Here is a 24,003-nt window from a genome sequence, read left to right as displayed (position 1 = left end):
TTTACTTAGATGTGGCTTTTGTTGAAAGCTGTTTTTACTAGGGCTGGGTTGACAACAGTGATTTCTCAATTTGAATTGATTCTCATTTTGATGAACTGATTCTTAGATCCTGAGAATCTATATTATAGGACGTTTTCAACTGATGCATGAGCAACATTTTATACAACATTATTTATAGCGTGCCTCCAATCCAATAATCATAAAAATTGCAAGCTTGTGAATTGAAATCGAAACGAATCTTGCAATCTGTGTCAATCTCCTGGCTTAGTTTATTCTCAAATTCATGTATTCACAGAGTTGTTTTACTTCGGTGTGTGAATCCATGTATTTTGTATTAAGACCTCAATGGAGATTCACACTCATTCATTCAAATACGTTCACGCAAATCACTATTGAACTCAACTTTTTTCGAAGTTAAATAAGCTTCAAGTATGGATTTGTTTCTTAAAAACATGCAGCTTTTCTCTTCACGAGACATTAACTGATGGACTGGAGTGGTGTGGATTATTGTGATGTTTTGATCAACTGTTCGGACTCTCATTCTGACGGCACCCATTCACTGCAGAGGATCACTAGTGAGCAAGGAATGTAAATCGGTTCCAAAATTGAGAAATAAACATTTTCAGCAAATTTTCATTTTTTGAGTAAACTATTCCTTTAAGGCTATTATTAACCATTTAACAGCTGACCCTCTTATCTTCGCAAATAGTTCCGTTTTTCACGATTTGCATCTCTCTAACATTCAAGAGACTGACCTTGTAATCTGAAAATGGACACAGTGTTACCAAACATGATTTTGCACACTGATTAGTAACTTTAGTACGTACTTGCTGGTGGAGCGGATGGGCTTGAGTACACAGATACTGTGGTGGTATTTGCTTCTCCCGACTTCATCCTCCAACTCTTTTTCGTTGGTTGCACTGCCTCCATCCAGTGAGAGGCCACCCTCAGCTCTCGCTGCTGTTTCAAAAGCATCCTGGGAGAAACATCAGCAGATCAGGTGTTCAGCTGCCAGGTTTGTTTTTGAGCGTGGTTTAATGCATTTCAGCACTTCTCAATGGAAAAATGTGACAATGCAAAAAAAATGTTAACAGGAAATGAAAGAAGGCTTGTTTGTCATCATATACTGGGCAAAGGCATATAACATCAGCGATAAAAAACATTTGAAAATGCATCTCTTTCTCTTCATTTTTGTCTGCGGTTTTCTATATAAAAACAAAACTTTTTGAAAAGTTCACACTGTAGTGTAGACTGTGAAAAAACGATGACGCAGGTTTAGTTGTGATGCATATTGTACTGACAGTTATCTGTGTTTATACCAGTATTGTGCCTGTTACGTGCTATTCACTTTCACACTCTCGCTAAAGATACAGTACTTTGTATACTCTTCTTATCACAGTCCTGCAAAGATGACAGATAATGTACTGGCACTTGCTGTCCTCTGGCAAAACATAAATGCGGTTGCTTTTAGCCCAAACATATGATGTTGTTTGAGTGTGACCTGGACGCATCATTGACGAGTATTCTACCAAAAATTCCATCGATTAATCGAGTAATCGGATAAAATGTGTTTTTGCTTAATTAAAGTGCAATATTAATTATGCCAGAGAAAATAAAACAACTAGGTCTCTTAAAATGAACAACTAAGTTTCCTTTTTTAGAAATTTTTTTTTTTTACTTTTTAAATGCATAGAATGTAATGCATACATCAAAAATAAAATTTTTATTATTACCCATTGTTCTCTGTCTGTACTTGTACTGTGAACAATGACAATAAAGTTGACAGATGAATTAAGTGCCATTCAGTTGGGGGTTTAAATAAAGCATTTTCTGAGATGAACATTAAACATTAAACACACAAAACATTATTTTAATTTATCTTTTAATTATTGAAAATTAACCAAACTTAACTTTTTGGTAAACACGGGATTTACTATTAAAAATAAAACATGGAAGAACTGTTGTGTGATTAAACCTAAAAAAAATCATGTTTTATTTTTTTAGTAGTAGGCTATGTACATTCTGCTGAACAATAATAATACAGGACTTTTATTTTGACGGGTTGGCGTGCCTTTACAGTGTGATGTGACGCTAGTTTTACTCAACTCAAATGGTCAAATGCTCATGAAGTGACTGTCAGAGCAGTTCTGGAGATGTTGTTTATGTGTTCACGTCCTTATTTAGTGAGACAGCAGACACTGAAATTACCGAAGTGTCACGCGCGCTTCAGTGTTTGTGATAAAGGAAGACGCGCTTCTGCTCCATTCATTAACACAGACACGCAGAACATGCAGGATTCATATTTAAATAGACTGTTCCAGCTTAATATATACAGATATTAGTCCATATCGGGATTTGATGCAAGTTCAATTACATATTTTTGATTAATTCATTCAAAATTTGGCAAATTCCGTGCCATTCCGTGTTGAACTGTAAATTCCGTTTTTATGACTGGATTCCGTGATTCCCTCTGCGTTTTCTGCATCGCGGAAATCATAGGGCCCTAGTTGTGGTATGCCAGCTCTATCTTGCAATGGAAACACGCCACGACGTTCTCTTTACGTTTGCCCGCGCACTCAAATCAAAACACTGCTGACTCCTTGCAGTATGCGATCTCGTGTCACATTTTAAGTGACAAGTGAGTGACGTGACATTCAGCCAAGTATGGTGACCCATACTCAGAATTTGTGCTCTGCATTTAACCCATCCGAAGTGCACACACACAGAGCAGTGAACACACACACACACACACACACACACACTGTGAACACACACTCGGAGCAGTGGGCAGCCATTTATGCTGCGGCGCCCGGGGAGCAGTTGGGGGTTCGATGCCTTGCTCAAGGGCACCTAAGTCGTGGTATTGAAGGTGGAGAGAGAACTGTACATGCACTCCCCCAACCCACAATTCCTGCCGGCCCAGGACTCAAACTCACAACCTTTCAATTGGGAGTCCGACTTTATAAGCATTAGGCGACGACTTCCCCATGTCACATGTCACAATGTCACATTAAAAAAAATAATTGCGAAAGAACCTGATGTGAGATTTAAAATAAATTAAAAGAGGCGTTTTTTGTAATTGAGTTACTCGAGGAATCGTTTCAGCCCTAGACTGGTGCGATATTTTCCTAAAGAAGATGATTCTGGCAGAAGAATATTGTGCGTCTGTATCATCTAAGTGAGCTCTTATGAGGTTTTACACATGTGCAGTGTGGTTAAAACTGTGATGTGAAACACTTGTGTGGAAGAGTGTTTTTAAATGAAAAAGCTGTTGAAACCAGGTATCTGCTTTAATGTAGACATAGCCTTAATAGGGGGAAAAAATTTACAGATATCACCTCACTTTCCCCATTATAACCATTATTTTTACGAATAAAATCAAAATCAGGCGAATAATGTATCAAAAAAACTCCTCGTTAAATACCTCCAGAATATAGATATGTTTTTAGTTTAGTGTAAGTGCTACAGCAGTATATAAAATAAAAACTAATTCTGAGCAAATGGTCTTTAAAAATAATGCACTGTCATTGAAATCTACAGAAGCCAAAAATAAAGCTTAATAAAATAAACACTTAAATATGTACTTTGGATGTTTTATTTTCACTTGTCTGAAATTAAGCCATATAAAGAGAGCAGAATAGGCCAAAACATCAAAACTGACCAGTTCAAAACTGAACAAAAAAAAAACTGTGGTTTTGCCTAAAGTGTCTTGTTTAAGTCAAATGTACTGGTAACACTAGACCAGTTCCCACTATTTACTTGTTGCTTATTAACATACATATAACTAGCATATTGGCCGTTTATTAGTATTTTAAAAAGCACATATTAATGCTTTATCCTGCATGTCCATATTTCAGAGCACTTAATCCACCCCATACCAAAACTTAACCACGACCTTACTAACTATTAATAAGCAGCAAATTAGGAGTTTATTGAGGCAAACGTCATAGTTAATTGTTAGTTAATTGTAAGAATTTGTCCCCAAATTAAAGTGTGACCGATGTACTTGACCCCACATGCAGCTACACACTGTGACATGTGCCAAATAACAAACAAAATAAAACATTTTATAACAGGCCAGACAGCAATAAAGTCTGCGACAATAGCTGATTATATGGGCTGCTGCCCTGGGTGACGAGTGCTGTGGCGTATCGTGCTGCGACCAGTCAAGAGTGTGCGTCTGTGTATGTGTGTGTGTATTTGTGTGCGTCTCCAAAATGTTTCAAAATCCAGGGTGAAAAGGCCAGCCGGATTAGCTCACTAAAGGCAACAGCTTGTACTTTATAGCATCTCAATTTAAAGGCAGGATGGGCCTCCTCAAACATCGCTAGTGATATCATAAAACAAACTACACACAACTGAAGACAGCTGCTCATCTACAACCTCCCATCATGAGGGAGTTTGATTGACAGGAGATCTGACCAATCATAACGCAGAATCTGCCATTTTGTCTGACAGACAAACCACACAGGAGAGTAGATTAACGACAATGGACTTGAACTTGAAAAATGATGTCTTAACCTTCTGACGGTCATATTTCTGATGTTTATTTTGTGCTATAACTAGTAAAGACGATAAGATGTTGTCTGAACTGAGGCTTTGCAATGACCTGCCACGATGAAGAGCCACAAAATGGTATTTATTGTTTGAATTCCTTTTAAAAAATGACAACATTTAAAAGCTATACCAGAGGTAACCTGCTCAGTCTTCTTTATCGGTGCATTTTCAGTGTCCTCTTCGCTCCACTATGTATTTTTTGTATTTTTGCAAAGGGTCAATTCCAAGAGGGTCCATGCACCACTGGTGCTCGGGGCCCAGAATGTTATAGTAACATTTACAATAAGCATCCATTTATTAAAGGGGTCATCGAATGCTACACACACTTTTACAAGTTGTTTGAACAACCACCCATTAATGATAAAAATCCACCCAGTGTTTTTTTTTCTTTTTCTAATAAAATCTTTACCCCTTTCTTAATGATCTACCCGATCACACAGACAGGACCCTCCCAAGATAGTTTGATTGACAGTAGCGTTTCACCACAACCTGGACTGGTGTCTTGCCTTAGCTCCGCCCCTGAGTGACTGTCATCGTTCTACTATTGTTTCACCTCCGGAGCGGATGTACACAAGAACGTCTCCTAAGAGATCGAGGTGTTCTTCTGTTGGATGTACCCGAATGTGCCGAATCGTGACTAATATGCATACGTTCTATGCAGCCACTAAAAGGTTAGCCGCTTGCTAGTGGTAGCATGTCGCATTACAGTACATGAAAGCTGACTTACCACATACACAGAGTAAGGAGAAATGTCTGATAGGACGATGGCGAATGTATATAAATGTATATAAAGTCGCCTATACTTATCCAACGATATAATTACGAGAAAAAGTATAGAATTTTTTTTTTCCTCCCATCTCATAGGCTATTTATTCCCAGTAGTACACTTAATTTCTTTTCTGTACACGGACCTGGGTTGCAACGAGATCGGGGGTGGGGGGGGGGGTCACAATGTCAGTTTAACATTGTGATGTCTGTCACTCATCGTCAATCGTCGAAGGTTTTTTAATGAATCTTTACAATTCGCCTTTTCTAATAATGTGCTAATTAGCAAGTTTCATGATGAATGTGGCTAAAGTAAACAGTCTCTCTGAGAGTGGGTCGGAAGAGGGGGCGGGGTCAGCAGAGCTCATTAACATTTAAAGGAAAATGCTACAAAATGGCTAGGTTTGAAAAGAGCGGTTTTTGACAGGGTAAATAAAAAGTGTTTTTTACACTACCATTGAGAACTTTTAAACAATTATTCTACATACTTTCCATTAAGACCCTAAAGAATAACCTCAACTTGTGGAAAATGGGCATCCGATGTTAACGTACATATACAACCCTTTACGCACACCTTGGCAATAGAATCACCATTGGCTAGTACAGTTTTTTTTACTCGCCAGACTAATATTGTAACATCACATCTGTGCTTGAGTCCTGTCCTGAGTTGCACAGTTAGCTTTGCACTGTTTCCTATTTTGGTTTATGATTCCTTTGTCCAAGTTGCCTTGGTTTTCGATTGGCCCTGGTGTTACACCTTTGTCTAGTTCATTATCTAGTTTAATCCCTAGTATTTTGTTTAAGGCTGTGCAATTTTTCTGATTAATTCTAATTTAATGTTTTATCTCGATTTTGTTTTGTATAAATCAAAGAATTGGGATTTTGAAAAGAACTATTACCTTTCAACGTTAAAATTAAACACAATGACAGTATGCTAAGGATGAGAGAAAAGAATGATCTGAGCGCATGAAGGCGCACATGATTAACCGCTCATGTGTCATGCTATATGATGGACTTTGTCTGAACATATCGCTGTAGATGCTTTTTCACTCAGAATGCGCTTTTGCATTGACAAATATATTCTGCGGGCAGTGGAATGGGTTAAAAAAACACAAGGAGATGGGAGCTGAGCTCCTTTTAACTTGAGCGCTGTGTTTGTTGAATGCCATTTCATGCATGAGACGCTGCAAGACACGTGAGCGCAATGGCCAAACACATCCATCAAGTGCATGTTTACATAGAAAAGAAAAAAAACTATGGAAAAGCAGCGCAGTGGAATGAATAATTTGTAAAGAAGTACTACTGTATGTCTGATATTTTATGTTTGCATGATGTTGAGAGATCTGATGTTATTTCCATTGCTTTTTCAAAACATTTATAGTTAATAATAGTCTACTGGTGTTATACTTGTAGTCTTTTTGAATTTGAATTACCTTTTTTTTGGAGACTTTATATTTTGTCTCTGTGTATTTTACTCTCTTTATATTTTATATTTTTGTATTTAACAAGTGTTTTGTTTTATTTTACACTACGTTGACAATTTCATGATGCATTGTCAAGATGTCTTGGAATAGGACTTTCTAGAACTAGTTGGTTGATAAAGAAAATACTACTTGAATCATGTTGTAGTTAAAATTTTTTAGGGGGAAAAAATAAAATTAAATAAAAATCGAGAATCGGTCGAACGTTATGAAAAAAAAAAAGAGACATATCGTTTTTTGCCTTATTGCCCAGGCCTAGTTTCCCTGTCTATTTATAGCCCTCAAATTCAATTTATATGGACCCTTTGTATAATGATCAAATACAAATGTATTATCGGTAAACAAATAAATGCATAAAACTTTAACAACTTAATTAAAATGTAATCATATGAAAATGTAACAATTCCTTTAGCTTTTTCTTTGTCAAAGTGCTGCACAACAGGTTTACATTTTAAATTGAACAAAAAGTGTGATATTGTGTGATATTTCTTAAAATTAGGTTTTAATAACGTATTAATTTGAGAAGTACATTTCTACTATACTATAGTAATATATTTCTGTCAGCTTTTCTTCAACATTTGCAAAATTCTGTGGCTAGATTTTGCAATCATACTGCCCTAAAAGTTTTTTTTTTTTTTTTTTTTTAAACATATTTTTATTGAAAGACATTGGCTATAACAATAACATTTCCAAAACAAAAAAAATTTATATATATTTTAACTATCTTCCCTCTCCCACCCACAACCACCCACAGCATCCAAAAAAAAAAAACCTGTTACACAGGAATAGTTATTATACAAAGGCTAAGACAGACATGTCCACATATTTTCAAATAAGCACATCATATACATAAATCAATCAGTGGAGTGAAAGGTATCTGATATTGCCTGTATTGATATTTGGTTATTTTCCAGAAAATGTATAAAAAGATCCCATATTTTATGGTAATCTCTTAGTTTGGCCTTTATACTGTAGGTTATTCTTTCCAATGCAATACAATGTGACAGATCTTTTACCCAATGATCAATAGATGGACCTTCTATGTTCTTCCAGTAGAATGCTACTAAACGTCTTGCAATAACGAGACAAATGTCAATCATTTTAGTGTGATAACCTGATAGTGATAGGCTTACAGGAATTAACCCTTAGGGGACTAAGCCCTTTTTGGTCCGTTTTCTCTATTTTTACATTTCGGCTTATAAACCATATGTAATGAGGATGGACCACCATGTATTTGGTATCAATGGATTCAGAAGACCCTAAGCTACCATAAGCATGCATGCAATATGTCTATAAAGGAAGTATGACTGAAAAATTGTACAATAAACTAGAGAATTTCAAAGACGAAAATGAGATTTTTGTCAGTTATTACTGAAAATCCTACCTCACACAACAATAGTTAAAAGTTTTTGACCCAAAAATATATTTTTCAAACTCTTTGCTTGACATAAATGGGTTAATGTTCAATCAAATGTGTAAAGATCAATTAAATAATTAACTTTATTTACAAACAGTCCTAGGCGTTCTTTTTATTTTTGGGACTAAGCCCTTTTTGGTCTGTTTTCTCTATTTTTATATTTGGGCTTATAAATCATATGTAAAGGAGATGAAACACCCTGTGTTTGGTATCTATGGATTCAGAAGACCCTAAGCTACCATAAGCATGCATGCAATATGTTTATATAAAGGAAGTATGAGTGAAAAATTTTACAATAAACTAGAGAATTTCAAAAACGAAAATTAGATTTTTGTCATTTATTACTGAAAAACACACAATATAGAACAGTTTTTGAACAAAGAAAATATATTTTTTCAAACTTTTTGCTTGACAGAAATGTGTTATTGTTTAATCAAATGTGTAAAGAACAATTAAATAATTAACTTTTTTTAAAAAAACAGTCCTAGGCATGCCAGTGAGCAAAGAAACGCCTCTCCAGGCCTTTCCAGTAATTGTTCCAGAGCTTGTTCTGCCGTAAATCTTTTACTGCTTGCCATTTTGATAAAACAATTCTGTAATAATGCTGTATCTCTCTCGAATTTATCTCTTTGTGCTCGCCAACACTCCGATCACTTTCTGCTTTCTCCACGTGATGCTGATTCTCCGATCGCTCGAATTTAGCTCTTTGTGCTCGCTAATACTCCGATCGCGTTCTGCTTTCTCCACCCTGATGCTGATTCTCTGAACGCTTATTGATTACATGTCTTTTACTTAAGTCCAGCCAGCTTTTACAAGGCTACAGCAGAGCTACAGAGTCCTCTGAATCGCTAGAAGACATAACCTTCCTCTGATTGGGTTAGAAAAAGACTCCTCCCAGCGGCAATTTTTCCATTGGCTGTTGCGTGTTGAATCTGCCTAGCACAATCGTTTTCATTGGCCTGTTTACGCAGTGGTATTGCGCAATAAGGGAAGTGTTTATATACAAACTGGACACCGCTGTTTTCAGCGGAATCTGAGGAAGACGGCAAAAAAACCCGCATCTCTCTAGCATTAATAGTTTTTGAGATAACTACACATTTGTAAAAGTATGCCATTTTGGGCGGTACCGCCTAATCCGTCCCCAGAGGGTTAAACCCAAAGCACAAATTTCAGGGGTCGTTGGAATTAATTTTGAAATAATTGAAGAAATTAGTGCTGTCACTTTTTGCCAGAATGTGTTGATCACCTCACATTCCCAGATACAATGGAAGAATGTTCCCTTATGTTTTTGGCATTTAAAGCCCTATATGTTTTTTAACAGAAAGGGGCTGAGAACATTTCAACACACAGCTAATTGTCTTCTGTCAGCCAGCTGCACCACGAATCAGCACAGCTTTAGCAACTCTGTCACAAGCTCTCATGGGAAACAGGCTAGGAGGGGGGAAAAAAGCCTTATCTGGGACTGATCAGAATGCAGAGAACAGAGCGATCTAGAAACCAAAGGCTCGCTGAGAAGGACAGCTCAGGTTCCAGAAAACAGAAAGTGAAAGAATAGACAAAGAATAAACTGTAAAACATTACTTTTGTGTTTTTGTCACTTAAACACTCATGCTAAAGCACCTCGAGGTATGTCAGCCTACCGGTAAAAAAAAAGAAGCAGGAAACGGTGAAGAATTAGATGTGTAGCTTTTTGCAATGCTCCTCAGCACGTGCAGGACGTCCCCCTCTTCCCATGTCTCTCCAATGCACTCACGTTGCACAAACACACAGCTTGTCTGAGTGCTGAGGGGGGCATCAACCTATCAGCAGGCAAGGCTGCTGCACGCATCACCGGAACCCAGGATCGCAATTGGCTGTCGTGCCAAATAAGGCGGGACTAGATTATGTAAACAGCTTCTAAATACAGGGTGAGCAGCCAATCCCAATCACTGCACACACAGCATCACCAGTGAGGTACTGAGTGGCTGAGAGATACACACACAGAGAGAGAAAGGTAGTGTGATGGAAAAAGACAAAGAAAATTGTAGGCAGCACAGGACTCTCTCTTAACATGCTGACACAATGCTGACGGCAGGGGTGCGACCGCCAAAACAAAGCGTTTGGCTACCTTCATGAGCACAAACACCAGCTGCAGCATTTTAATGCTGATGAGTTAATTCACCAAAACATGAAAATCCTGTCATTATTTACTCACCCTTATGTTTTTCCAAACCTGTATGACTTCTGAAAAATGTCATGTAGGTTTGGATTGACATGAGCGTGAGTAAACACTATCCCATCCAGCACACACTTTGGGAAAGCATCACTCAACTGGCCATGCAGTATATTCAGGGTGTATTCAAAAAGGCTTTGGTAGACTGTATACATTTGGATTGTATCTAATAATTTCAGATCTTTAATGACCTTTTAATGATTATTTTAATACTCCTCAATGAGGCAAAGAGTGTTACATTGTTCCCATTATTTCAGTGCTGAATATTTTAGAAACAAGGCCTAGTTTGATAGCCAAAACTGTGTGCTATGTCCCCTTTAATAGAGCGATCTATTGATAAAGGCCCATTTACACCAATAATGATAACTATATTAGAGTCCAGACCGATGGACGATAGTCCTCTGCTGATTATAAGCATAGTGCAGCTTTATCGCCTGCTGCTTTAAATGCTCAAGCTCTTTGAAGTCAAGTAGATTCTTATTGGCTGTCAAAGTTTTTACAGTACATCATCTGAAAAAAAAAAAATTCTGAAAGTGCTTCCAACAATATCTCAAATCTGAAAACACTGAGAAATGAGACTGACCTGCACTTTAGACAGCTCGTAATGGTCCACTTCAGCTCCAGGTAGAGTCTCTCTGGACGGTACGGCCCTGTACGCTGAACCAGATGCCAGGCAGTCCTTTCCCAAATCATGTCCTTTCATCTTCTTCCACCAACATAGGAGCGCTTTTGTTGCTTCAACTCTGAGCTTTATCTGGTCAAAGTCACCAAATCTGAACTGATGAGAGAAGGAATGGATAAACGTGAATGCAAATGTTACTCTTATTTAGTCCAACTCAAACTCAGCACTGATCGCGCACATTACATGCACTAATTCCATTTATTCCCTTTTTACGCTTTGAAGTCTGACAAGCTGGTATTGTTATTGGAAAATTATTGTATGGAAAAACATTAATGTCCAATATTGTTATCTAATGACATCAGCCTGAGGTCATTTTGAGTAGATACCTTCGGTTAAATTTTTTGCCATCATTTCGCCAGGTTAAGTGCATTGCTTGTTGAATTTCACAAAAACATCACGTCTAGCTAAAATCAAATGAAAATGGACATAAAGACCAGGGTTGGATCATCCAATGGGCATCATGGGCACGAGCCCATGCGCAATTAGAGCACAAGTAATGGGAAGAATTTAATTTTTTTGTCTGTCTTTACACTAAGTGCAAATGGAGTGCTTGATGGTGAATAATATTTGCACTAGCTCCACCCACCAATGTCTGGTACACTTACAATTTAAAAAAGACACGTTCAGTGGAGTTAGTAGTAGAGTCTCAGAATTGGCTTTTGATGCAATCAAACCCAGGTTCAAATGCACTTTTTGCCAAGCAATAAATCATTATTTACACTCAACGTTATTATTGCATCCTTTTAATATACGAAATACTGAAGTGCAAATAGTATTTGCCAGTATAAAGTACGGATTGCATAATTACTATTTAGATTTATTGCTTTAGTAGTGTAAATCCTGTATCACAAAGAACTTCGACAGGGGTTAATACCATCCCTCAGGTTATGATCATAGGCTGTAACCTTTAGATGTTTCCAACAAATATTGCCCTATAATTCAAAACCTTGACCATGCTTACATTTGTGTGAGACCCAGGGGCCTGATTTCTTTATCTGTGTCAGATAAAGATACATTTTCATGACAATTTTCACCTAAAATGACGTTTTGAATTTCCTTTTAGCCATTTTTATTGCTTTAGAATAAATAAATATATGAAATAAAAAAATTTTTTTTTTTTAAATATGCATAAATGAAGGGCACAAAAGCAAATACTATCATGGCATATAAATACTACATATTTATAGACTTTATCGCATAACGGTAATCAAAATGAGGGGGAAATGTGCTCAGCTGTATGTATTAATGTCACAGTGAAACATATCTTAGCAGTCTTTCATTTGATCTAAATATAGTGTATTATTTCTTTATTTAATGCGATATGCCCGAGCATGTTCTTGACACGTGTTTCACGTGATCTGATGACCAAAGTGTGGTTACTATTAGTGCTTTAATGATGTTGACTACGCAGACAGCTCACTAACTTCTGACACACGGCCAGTATTTCGACATTACGGACAGTTATGAATGTACACATTAATATATCGATTTGTAAAGCGTTTATCCGGCGAGTATCCCATTACGCGCTGAATGAACAGATCTGCATTCTTGGAAGAGACAATACAAACACAAACGATGTCTTTATTAGACGACACTGGATACGCTTTAGGTCTTTGTCGTGTTTATTTGAGTGCTCTAGGACCCGCTTCTCTAGCGTTAACCAGAAGAGAACAAACAGTTCCCGAAAAGACCGAAAACAACACACAACACGGGTTTCATTCAGGGACATCTACGGGCATTTTTAGACTAAAAAAAAAAAAAAAAAAGGGTTGAGATATACATTTAACATTACCCAAAACCAAAAATGTTTTTATTATGGCAAAAGAGCACACATCAAGTAATCATATTATTATTGTTATAATCCTCACAATGCATTTTAAGTCATAATTTCCCACTTTACGTTGATTCTGTAGCATATAAGCATTCTGATTTGGATTATAATGAAATATTGACGCATTATTATTTCATATCACGCATCATCCAAAATATAAATTGCATAAATACGTTTCCTTTCTAAATAGAGTGCATCATGAGAACTGTACTGAGACAATAAATATAGGACGATGTCCATCTAAGCAGCATATTCACGTGAAACACGCGTTATTTGTTTAATATTCTTAAAAGTCAATATAATCATTTGCAATTGCACGTCAAATGATGCTAAAATCAGAAACGGTTTAAAACATTTGTTTTAAATTATGGTGTCAGGAATACAGATGTGTGGCATGCAAAGTATACTACAATAAATCTTATTTTACATATCGAATAAAAGATAAAAAGCATCCACTGCTGCAGATACCTGTTTATCTGGCTGGTCTTCGGCTCTTCTTCAACAGCGGACGAAGAAAAACAGCTTCGTTATAAACCAGCTATTTGAAGGGCTCGGATGGACCCTGCTTTGGGAAATGTAGTGTCACGAGCGTCCGCTACAAGTGCGCATCGTTTAAGTGGTGAGTTAATGGAACTACATTACCCACAATTCGCTTCCCTTTGAACGCGTCAGAGCTCTGCCAGTGGGCGGGGCTTATTGCGCGATGGAAGGCGACGCGCATCCTCTGCAGTCACACGCTGGTATTACAGTGAGTGTGGTGATAAGCGCGAGGCTCTGAGGTGACATTTTACAATTTCAGAAAATACAGTGTGATGACGATACTGCAAAATATGCGGACATTACTCTTCTCGTTTCACTGTTTTATCGGAAATTACAGCAGACTTATATTAACCCGTTCAGAGCTGAATTATGAAGTTGGAAACACGAAAATGCCAATGCATTTCCTTTCCACAAGCAGCCAAAAAGTAAAAATATCAGTATAATATCAGTTTATTATCCATACAATTGCACATTTGCTGCAAGCTTGATTTTACATCAAAATGTTTAATTATCAATTAACTCAAATCATTGAAGATTCAGGATATTAATCAACTATATACTATTAATATACCACCTACAAGTCATACACACACATACATATAGCTGGAATAAAAATAATGAAACATTTAATTTTAGTCACATTTACAAGCTAATATTACATGTAAACAGTTAAGTGTTACCAGACATTTTCCTTTTCACTTTACAGATTCATTTATATATAAATATATAGAAATTAGATTCAAGATATCAAGTTACAATCATGCACAAGGACACATTTAAGATTAATTTAGTTTAAGTAGATTCTAACACTAAATTCATTTTATGTACAGTTTATTCAATGCATTAAACTCACTAGTTTGTACTAACAGACTACCAAACTAATTTAATCCCATCAAGTAAATGTCACTGTATGGAGTTTCTTACAAGCACCGCTTTTATTTACCGTCTACTGATCTAGAGTAAACCCAGGGCAAAATGCTCTTAAGTGCTCGAGTGTCGAGTAAGGAAGTGTTAAAGACTAAACCTAAAATTTCCCTTAACGGTGCTCTTTTCAGTTCTTCTGCAAATCTGGCCTGAAACAACAGCACACTCCTCATGTGCTGCTCTGCGGAGAAATGGCAGAAAACTGTAATGCTAAGAAGATTTCAAAGTGGTTGCAGGAAATTTAATACTTTGCAATACTGAAAGACTGACCAGACAGGCATATTTTTTGAATAATTTTTTATTGTCTGTACACAAAAGCATGTTATACATGAGATGGGTACAGCATCTGAAAAACAAAAGCAAACAATGTGTTAATGTTAATAATTACAAAAAGCCTTTTTTTTTAATGCATTTTGCCACAACCAAACTGATAGTCATCACAGCTCAATCTATTCACAGGACTGAAGTCAAATGAACACATTTACAGCATCAAGTCATGCATCAACAACTGTTCATTCCCCTTTTCTGAAGATTATAAAGGACAAGAGAACACAGTGTCCAAACATCATAGTCAGGTGTATTCAATCAGCTCAACCCCAATTAAACACACCCGAACCAGCTAATCAAGGTCTTCCTGAGCATACTAGAAACTTCCAGACAGGTGTGTGAAGGCAAGTTGAAGCTGAACTCTACAGAACCACGGCTCTCCAGGACTGAGTTTGACATGTCAAGTACAAAGACCTACCAAAACCTCTTCTCAGGTGTGCTTGATTCCTATGCTAAAAAGAGCTGCCCATGTGAGAGATCTACAAAACCCCACTGTGACCCTCAACTCCAAGTAGCTCTAGCTGCACTGTCCTTGCATAAGTGAATTTGGAAATGTTTTGTTCTCATGGTTCCTTCAAGCATAACACCAAAACTAAACTCACATTTACAGTTCAGGATAAATGCAGTTTGAAGTATAACCATCCCTAAAAATCTCGTCAGGCTAGTAATTCTGTGCTTCAATGACATTCACACTTAAAGTGATAGCTCACCCAAAACTGAGAATTCTGTTATCATTTACTCACTCAATATCATCATTTTTTCCATACTATGGAAGTCAACGGCTACCATTAACTGTTTGGTTACCAGCAATCTTTAAAATGCGTGTTGTGTTCAACAGAAGAAACAAACTCATAGGTTTGAAACAACTTGAGGTTTAGTAAATGATGAGAAAGTTCCCCTTAAAATGAACAATGCCTTTGAAAGCGAGAGAGAGAAACTATAGGGCGCTCACCACACGAATCCTGTGCCCGATAGCCTTTGCGGGAAGGTTGCTCCTGAACTTGGCACGAACCATTCCACTGTTTCCATGAGCCCGTGTGACTTTACCCCAGATGACGCGCGTCTTGTTGGGTTTACCGCCAGGTGTTGCTGTGTTCCTTCAGACAACATACAACACTCATTAAATAACACGGACGACTATAGACCATCGACAGACTTCATGAAACATGTCCCTGCATGCAAATGTCAACATGTATCAAGGTGTCTATTTGAGTCAACATGAAAAACGACCCATTTTATTTCCATTTCCATATGAAACATGAGTTGAATCCAACAGACAGACTTTTTATCATGAACTCAAGGTTATACATATTAAATTTTGAAAAAACAACAACAAAAAAAACACCATCAAGAACTTTTGGAATAGAGCACCAAGTAATCATTCAAAGTAAGAGCAGAATCGTTCGGCAGGTAACAGGCTCGACGCGAGTGTGCCTAAACTTCCAGTCTTAATTGTAATGGAAACTTGCATACGAAATAATATTTTTAAATTTTAACAGCAAATAGTAGTATATCAAAGACAAAAGAAACATTCCTTCCTACATTTTTGCGTACCTCTGTGTGGAAATTTATCAAGATACAACGTGGAGATTGCTATATTCTTCTGTTGATTATGCGGATCAGCATCAGGTTAATCAGTCCAAGGGGATCTTATTCAAACACAAACCACTCAAATATGCAACTTCACATTTTCAGAGAGTTGATTTTGTTCTGACTGTTATCCTTAAGATTATAAGGTTTTCCTACTGTCAAACAAGACACTCAGTCACATTTAATAACTTTATTTGATCATTTATAACTGTAACTGTACAATTTAAAGTATTGTAATTATGGTAGGTTTGCATCAATTAAAAGATCAGTGTTTGCATTCATGTGCTTTTTAATCAATGTTTCAGTTTTGTGTAAGATCTACAGCATAAAGCATTATCTGTCTATAAGCAGCACATTTTTTTAATGTTTCCTGGGGTGTATTTATATTGTTAGTATGATTTTTAGGATTAAAATATAAAAGGCATTTTTATATCCTGATTTTAGTCTTCTGGCTTGAATGCTCTGTTTGAAGGGGCGTGTCTGCAGTGAGACTCAGAGTAAACCACAACTTCTGTGATTGGCTGACATCTTTGCATTCGAAATGAGCATTACATCTGTAACCATTCTCAAATACTTTTACTATTTTTTTTTTACTATTACAGCTGTCGAGATTAACGAATCATGGAAGTGTTGATTATAGCATAATTTTTTCGATCTTTTCCCATCACATGAAAGGCTGCAGTGACGAGCATCGAGTAGACAGAGTCTGTTTATCATGTGAATGCAGGATTCTCGTCATTGCAACGCGTTTTCTCTCATAAAATGCTTTCACAGTTCCGAACAATATAAAAGAAGATTTCTTTGATTGTTCTCTGTGGTTAAATCACAATTTAAATAACATTTGTTTCATGCTACTAAGAGAAACAATGTAAAGTTGATAGTTTAGTCACAGGCTTGATACACTGATTCATAAACAGTATTAAACGATTTAGAAAGAAAGTCTGTGTGAACTTGAATGATTAGCTACACATCAGAAATCACTGACCACAGATCAGGCATTAATGAACACTGTTACTCACTGTTTGTGGTGGTGCTGTCGAATACCTATCGTTAAAGTGTTTGTAACGCCTGTGCTGACATTGCGACTGAATTATATGTAAATGTTGGACTGGGAAAAGCAGAGAAAGGGGAGGTTTGGTTTATGCCTATCAAAAATTTTAGCCACCGGGAGACCATAAACAGGCTAGGGGAACTCATATTAATGATAAAAAACCTCATAGTGACATTTATGTCATGGGACCTTTAATTATATCATTTTACAGCCGTTTTTTTCCATTTAAATAATGTTTGATGCAAAGTTGTGTAAAATAAAATATGTTGTGAAAAATGATGAAAAACTGACATGTGTGCACAATTGACAAGTGGACATTTATGAAGATAAATCAAAGCCCGCGTCTCGCAAGGTAAATATTTAATAAAAATAAAAATCAGTTAACATTTATAGTATCGTAATAATAGCGGTGTAGATCTTATTTGCATTTAAAGTGATATAATAAACGTTGGCTTCAAAAACGAAGTGATGATTCCAAAGAGACTCTTTAATGTGGGGTCTCAACAACATCAAAAACATCCGAGCACGGAGTCAAGTCTTTCCTCACGCATGCCACTCATGTCTGTGCGGCACTTACTTTTTAGCCTTGTAGACGTATGCACATCGTTTGCCCAGGTAGAAGTCGACCTCATCGCGGTTGTAGACTCCCTCGAGCTTGAGCAGAGCAGTGTGCTCACGCTGGTTCCTCAGGCCACGCTTGTAGCCAGAAAAGATGGCCTTGCTCCACAGCCTACAAGAGAGACCAGGCAAAAAGAGTTCAATTATCTTTTTGTGTATGCACCAAGCAACATTTAACCCTATAAAGCCTGACACATAAGTCATACATATATTTAAAGGAACCATTTACTGCATCTTTTCGAGCTACTGTAGACATGAACTAGGACGAAAGCAGTGCGCTATTATCATCAATTATCAAGAGAGACCGTTTTTGGTTTCAGAGTAAATCACATACTAACTATACATGCGAAAACAATTAGATTGTTTGTGCGCACTCATTTATCGTTTTACTTTTAATGTGTTTTTATAAATAAGTACGTTATAAAACTATTTTGAACTGTTAAGTATTTGTAACCGATAACATTTAGCTACTTTTAATAGTGTGATTTTTTTGGGGGTGAATTTTAGGCCTGTTAATAAACTAAGGAACGTCTGATCTTCAAACATCACTATTTATTGTGGAAACCAAAAAATAATTAAACAAATAAATACACAGTCCCCGTGTTTTATTTTTGTAGATCAATACAAGTAAGATTAAATGACATTTTGACCACTGAACTAGGAAATAACCATTTCAGAAATCTGGTCACCTTAATCTAGAGACCAAAACTAACAAACAAAAAATTATTATATAGCCAAATAGATTCTAATAGGTTATACACACACACACACACACACACACACACACACATATACAGCAAACAAGACTTAATTGCATTAGCTTTTTTCAGCAAAGCTTTGATCGGTAATCTCACTCAACCACACATCAGTTTAGATTTACATCAGTGACTGCTTTAGTGTCTCACCTTCCAGGCATGATGATGCTTCGACCAGGTCAAACAAACCTAAAATTAAGATATACACACATTTAGTCATATACAGTCCCTCATTGTACAGAACTCAACTGCACTACATTAGCATCATGTTTACCCTCATCGCGGAGTTACTCTGATCACTTCTTACACGTTAGACCTATCCCATAGTTGTTACTACGTCTTCAAAACAAACTCATCAGAGTAGAACCCAACAGACGGAGAATTTAAACGCATGTTTGTAGCGTAATGAGGAGATTTGAGACCCGGATGAGAGAGTTTAGCCTGAGCCGACTGCGTCCAACAATCCGTTTCAAATCTAAAGCATCTTCAGTCAAACAAGGCAGAACTCAGGGGGATGTGGACTAAATGTGTATATTTATTAATCCTGGCAGAAATTGTGGTTTAGTTTACACAGCGCAAGACTAAAATGTCACATTTTAAAAGCCGAGCTCAGAAACGCTCACCTGATTCCGTCTCAAAAATGGAAGAAAGACCGCTCGCAAGGGACGCTGGGAAAATGTTAGCAATGCTGTCTGAAAACCTGCCTGACTAAAATTAATGCGGGGTTCAAATGCTAACACTTTTCCAGTTGCACATAAATCATCAACAACATAAACAACAACATAATTAAATGTGTTCTTTAAATTATTCTTAATGATGCTTTAATTAACCATGGCTTTACTAAAAATAAACATGGTTACTATAATTAAATCTTGGTAACCACAAGTTAACCATAGTATAACAATAGTATTTGTAGTAAAACTGTGGTTATACAAATTGTAATCAATACACCAAAGACATAGTCACTACACTTTTACACAAAAGTGACTGTAAAAAAAAATGGTTTTCATTTATAAAGCTCTAAAACCCTTTCTGACTGATGTTACTGCACTTGCAAATATGGAAAAAATTAATAAAGGTTCTCAATTAAATATGTGCAGTTTCACATGATTAGAGCAAATTGTCACATGACCAGAGCAGTTTATTTCCCGTTTGCACCTTGAGAGGTTGATGGCAAATTCAAAGCTTCAAAACTAAAGACTTAAAAAGTGTCTTAACATGAATATATGACAAAGATTTTTCGTCCACATGATCTTTAGGGTGTTTAGTATTAATAAATGCATTCACTTATATTCAGTTTTGTTGAGTGTGGTCACAGAATGAGTAAATGTGTGGATGGTCACTATAGTGGGATAACAGTGGATTGAGGAATACATTATAAATCCAATTGCAGTTGCTAGTGAAAATGACAATAAAATGTTGCAATGACAAAATATTGCACTAAATTAATCATTCAAATGTTACAGAGAATGTTCAATAACGATGTTGTAATACTCTAAGCATTAATGTAGAAATTTTATGCTATATTTTACAAAAAAGTATCAATGTTGCATGAGTTTTTTTATGCATAATGTGATCAAAAAGTTTACAATAGCTTGGCTGAGATATCTAACCATTTTATGACTGAAGAAATATATTATTTCAGTAAACACATTATCCCACCGTTCACAATTCTGACCGAACATAAAACACAAAACAAAATTTTTCACTCACTTTCCCCCCCCCCCCCCAAAAAATATTGATTATTTCAAAGGGTTACTAATAACACTTCATTTGGATATTTTCATGTCTGGAAAAAATTGGGGACTAAACGGACTAATCTTTGTGTTTGCTCAGAACAGGGACCTTTCCAGAATCACCTGGGTGTATGTGTTCAACACACAAACACTCAAATACACACACACACACACACTTTATTTTCAGACTTTACTTAGGCTTTTATTAGCCTATACCACTAAATGACAGAAGTAAACACAGTAAAATATCAATATCAGTGCAGAAATCATCAGGACAGAAGTAACAAAGCATGGTGAGGAGTGTGTGCTGATCTTCAGCATGCTGTTCTTCATCACCACATTCACCTGAAGAAGAACTTGCTCCATCACAATGTCAGCGAGTTCAGAGGAACGTGATTTATCTTCACCCAGAGAGTCGCTGAAATCACAGACAGCACTGCTGAGGAGACCGTCCACCGTGATCCCAAAAAGGGATTCAAGCGGATACATATATGAAAGTTGTTCCATCTTCAGGATGTCTGGTTTTTCTGATGTGTCCTGCTGAACATCTTCAGGGGATCACAACTGCATAAGGAGCAGTGCCTAGTATCTTGGACAGCTTTAGTATTAAATCAGCAGTAATTGAGGCAGCTGACTTTGTAATGGAAGTCAGCACTTGATAGATTTGCTGTCTGGAGAACTGTGTGGAAAAAAGCAAAATGAGTTTTAGTTCTCATGACTTGAGCTGGTTTGTAGCTGGTTTTAAGTTCATGTTAGGTATTTTTAAACTTGTAGGTCAGTTGCTTTGTTGCAAACCAAGGACTTGATCTGTTACAATGTTGCATTCTCTTTGATTCAGTACACTTTCACAGAGACATTTCAAAGCAAATGTGTTTCTGTAAGTCACATGCAGTGGTGTATAAATGACCTGAAAGACATACTCAAGTGAAAGTACAGATATCTCACCAGAAAAGACTTGTATAAGTTGAAGTTATTTTAGAATATTACTTGAGTAAAAATCTTAAAGTATGTGATATTTATTATACTACGAAAAGTATATATATTTTTAATCTTAAGCATCTAAAGTAAAAGTACAAGTAAATGCAAATGCAAATTTATATTATATAAGTTATGTAAATATAAAAAGCATAGAAGCATTTTTTGCATCTACAATTTCGAATGCCTTGAATTTTGAGCTTTAAAGCAGTCTTTGGATGCTACATGCTCTTTTACAAGTAGTTTGAACTGAAATGTGTGTTGGCACCGTGTATACACAATCACAGTATAAAGATCTACCCAGTGTTTACAAAAATCTTTACCCCTTTCTCAAATCGAGCTGATCTTAGGTGCATGTCTTTGTGACGTCACACGTACAGGCCCCTCCCACTATAGTTTAATTGACAGTAGTGTTTCAGCACAGACTGTACTGGACTGGTGTCTTACTTTAGCTCCGCCCCTGAGTGACTCTCATCAGTCTGATATTGTTTCACTGCTGGAGAAGATGCTGACTAGAATGTCTCCTAAGCAAATGAGATGTTTTGTTGTTGGATGTAATAATGAACATAGCAGTCGTCATTTACTCCTGACATCTGAGCTGCTGAAGACGCAGTGGATTACATTTGTTTTTGAAGGAAGTGCCTCCCTGATCTACCTATATGTGTCTATGTTTGTGCAAATATTTTGAGGCCCAGTTTCCCCAACAGAAAAGGCGAGTGTAAGGTTTTTTTTTAATGAATCTTATCAAATCGCTTTTACATTAATGCATTTAGCAGACGCTTTTATCCAAAGCGACTTACAGTGCATTCAGGCATTCAGGCTATATGTATATATACGTATATACATATACATATATATATATATATATATATATATATATATATATATATATATATATATATTAGAGGTGGGCATAGATTATTTTTTTTTAATCTAGATTAATCTCACTGTGATCTTGAAATTAATCTATTAATCTAGATTATTCTAGATTAAAATGGCTCATTCGAATTCTGCCGACGGCATTCAGAATATGTGTTACCCAAATAAAATTGACAAACAGTAAGTCTTTGAGAAGCGGTTTATCAAGATAAATGGTGCATTAGAAATGTACATCTCCTGTTTCCAAAATGCATCACAAACTGCTATACAAACTAATTCCACATTGCACAAGGTGCAAACAACCTTACACCTGTTTCACATATACACCGCCTGTGTGAAAGCACATCGAGTCCATGCTGCACCTCATACGTAACGCAAACGGACTGCATACGCACTGCAGACTGATTATGTGTGAAACAGACGTGAGCAGGCCGTAGCTGGGGTCAGCGGGGACCCGGTGAAGGTTGTATCAGTGGGCCCTGTTTGAAATTGTTTAATTTGTATGTTCGTTTATTTGTATTTATTTGTGCTATTTACACAATGTTTAAGTTTTTTTCAGGTTTGTAGATGTCGAAGTACAGAAACTAAATAATTAAATGTAAAATAGCACTGGATAGTCTTCAATGTAAAAATGAAATATACAATCAAACCTACATTTATTCAGACACCTTCAACATTTCTCACCTTATTACAGTTTTGCTATATATGTCAAAAAATATATCTGGTGTCTGAATAATTTTTGGTTTGACTGTTAAAACTACAAAGTAGTCAAGAGCAGTGAGTGATTTTCATTTTCATTTTCTTGGATTAACATTACAGCAGCCAGTAGCTAAATTATGCGCGGTCACTTTAAGAGACGATGAACGCATCCAATATAATACACATCCCATTTTTTCCTCAACTGTTTACTTTCACTTAAGAAATAACTGACAGTTTTTTCGAGCATAATTTCCAAGGTGGATATTTTGACATATTTCGTATGTATTTGTCGGCACTAGAGCAAAAATAAGCAAATTCGATGTTTCAAGTTTTGATAAAAACACTTGAAAACGCTTATTTTTAGCGTCTCGAGACGACTTTCTCTGCATGAGCCCTGAACATCAGAACACCACGAGTACTGAATTGGGCTCTTTCACATCTTTTTGTTTGTTCAAACTGCGATTTGTATTTGTTCGTTCATGTACAGGAGGGACTTTGAGGAGAACTTCGCAGAAGAGAGCTCGGTGAAGTGTCGCTGTCCGTGATATGCGGCTCTCTCTCTCTCGTGCGCACCTAATGCGCTACTCTGTTCAGCTTTTCCTTGTCTTGTGTTTGTATGCTTTAATGTTTAAATCGATGACAACACGCGGAAAAGATTAGCTTTCGTGACAATGCGCAGCAGTGGCCTGTCAACTGTCCTGAGCGTCTTTTTAGGCTGTTCTCAGCGAGTCAGTTATATAAAATATCAAGGTGAAAGTCATCATAACTTGCTTAGTATAGACTCTATATTTTTTTTTTTCTTTTTTTTTTTCTTTACAGTATATGTGTTCCCTGGGAATTGAAACCACAACCTTTTGCGCTAAGGCAATGCTTTCTTAATAATGTCCTAATTAGCAAGTTTCACGATTTGAATGCAGCTTCAGTCCCTCAGTGAGCAGCTCAGAAAAGAGGGGCGGGGTCAGCA

The 24,003-nt window shown here is 36.7% G+C and overlaps 2 protein-coding genes across 2 annotated transcripts in view; both read right to left on the bottom strand.

Annotated features, from left to right (window-relative positions):
• The window catches only part of LOC113061719 (multidrug resistance-associated protein 5-like), a 34,195-nt gene extending 20,631 nt beyond the window's left edge, over positions 1–13,564 (bottom strand). The window contains exons 1-3 of the mRNA XM_026231102.1: positions 13,414–13,564; positions 11,016–11,210; positions 828–976 (exon numbers count right to left, since the gene is read on the bottom strand). Coding sequence (XP_026086887.1) covers positions 828–976; positions 11,016–11,135 — 269 coding nt within the window. The 5' untranslated portion in view covers positions 11,136–11,210; positions 13,414–13,564. The remainder of the gene's footprint in view (positions 1–827; positions 977–11,015; positions 11,211–13,413) is intronic.
• A 1,127-nt stretch (positions 13,565–14,691) lies between these two features.
• Positions 14,692–19,463, bottom strand: LOC113061720 (60S ribosomal protein L35a). The gene is made up of 5 exons (XM_026231104.1): positions 19,374–19,463; positions 18,901–18,939; positions 17,955–18,107; positions 15,689–15,833; positions 14,692–14,755 (listed from the first exon to the last, which is right to left on the bottom strand). The coding sequence occupies exons 2-5, from the start codon at positions 18,909–18,911 to the stop codon at positions 14,732–14,734; spliced, it is 333 nt and encodes a 110-aa protein (XP_026086889.1). The 5' UTR covers positions 18,912–18,939; positions 19,374–19,463; the 3' UTR covers positions 14,692–14,731.
• Between the last annotated feature and the right edge of the window lie 4,540 nt (positions 19,464–24,003).

This window comes from Carassius auratus, chromosome 43, assembly GCF_003368295.1.
Source record: "Carassius auratus strain Wakin chromosome 43, ASM336829v1, whole genome shotgun sequence".
NCBI classification, from domain to species: Eukaryota; Metazoa; Chordata; class Actinopteri; order Cypriniformes; family Cyprinidae; genus Carassius; species Carassius auratus.
This window is presented reverse-complemented; position numbering and strand designations above follow the sequence as displayed.

Coding starts and splice junctions, on each gene's coding strand:
- LOC113061720 (XM_026231104.1), bottom strand. Junction 15,834..17,954: donor TACGTCTACAAGGCTAAAAA/GTAAGTGCCGCA, acceptor TGTTGTCTGAAG/GAACACAGCAACACCTGGCG. Junction 14,756..15,688: donor TCGGGCACAGGATTCGTGTG/GTGAGCGCCCTA, acceptor TTTGTTTTTCAG/ATGCTGTACCCATCTCATGT.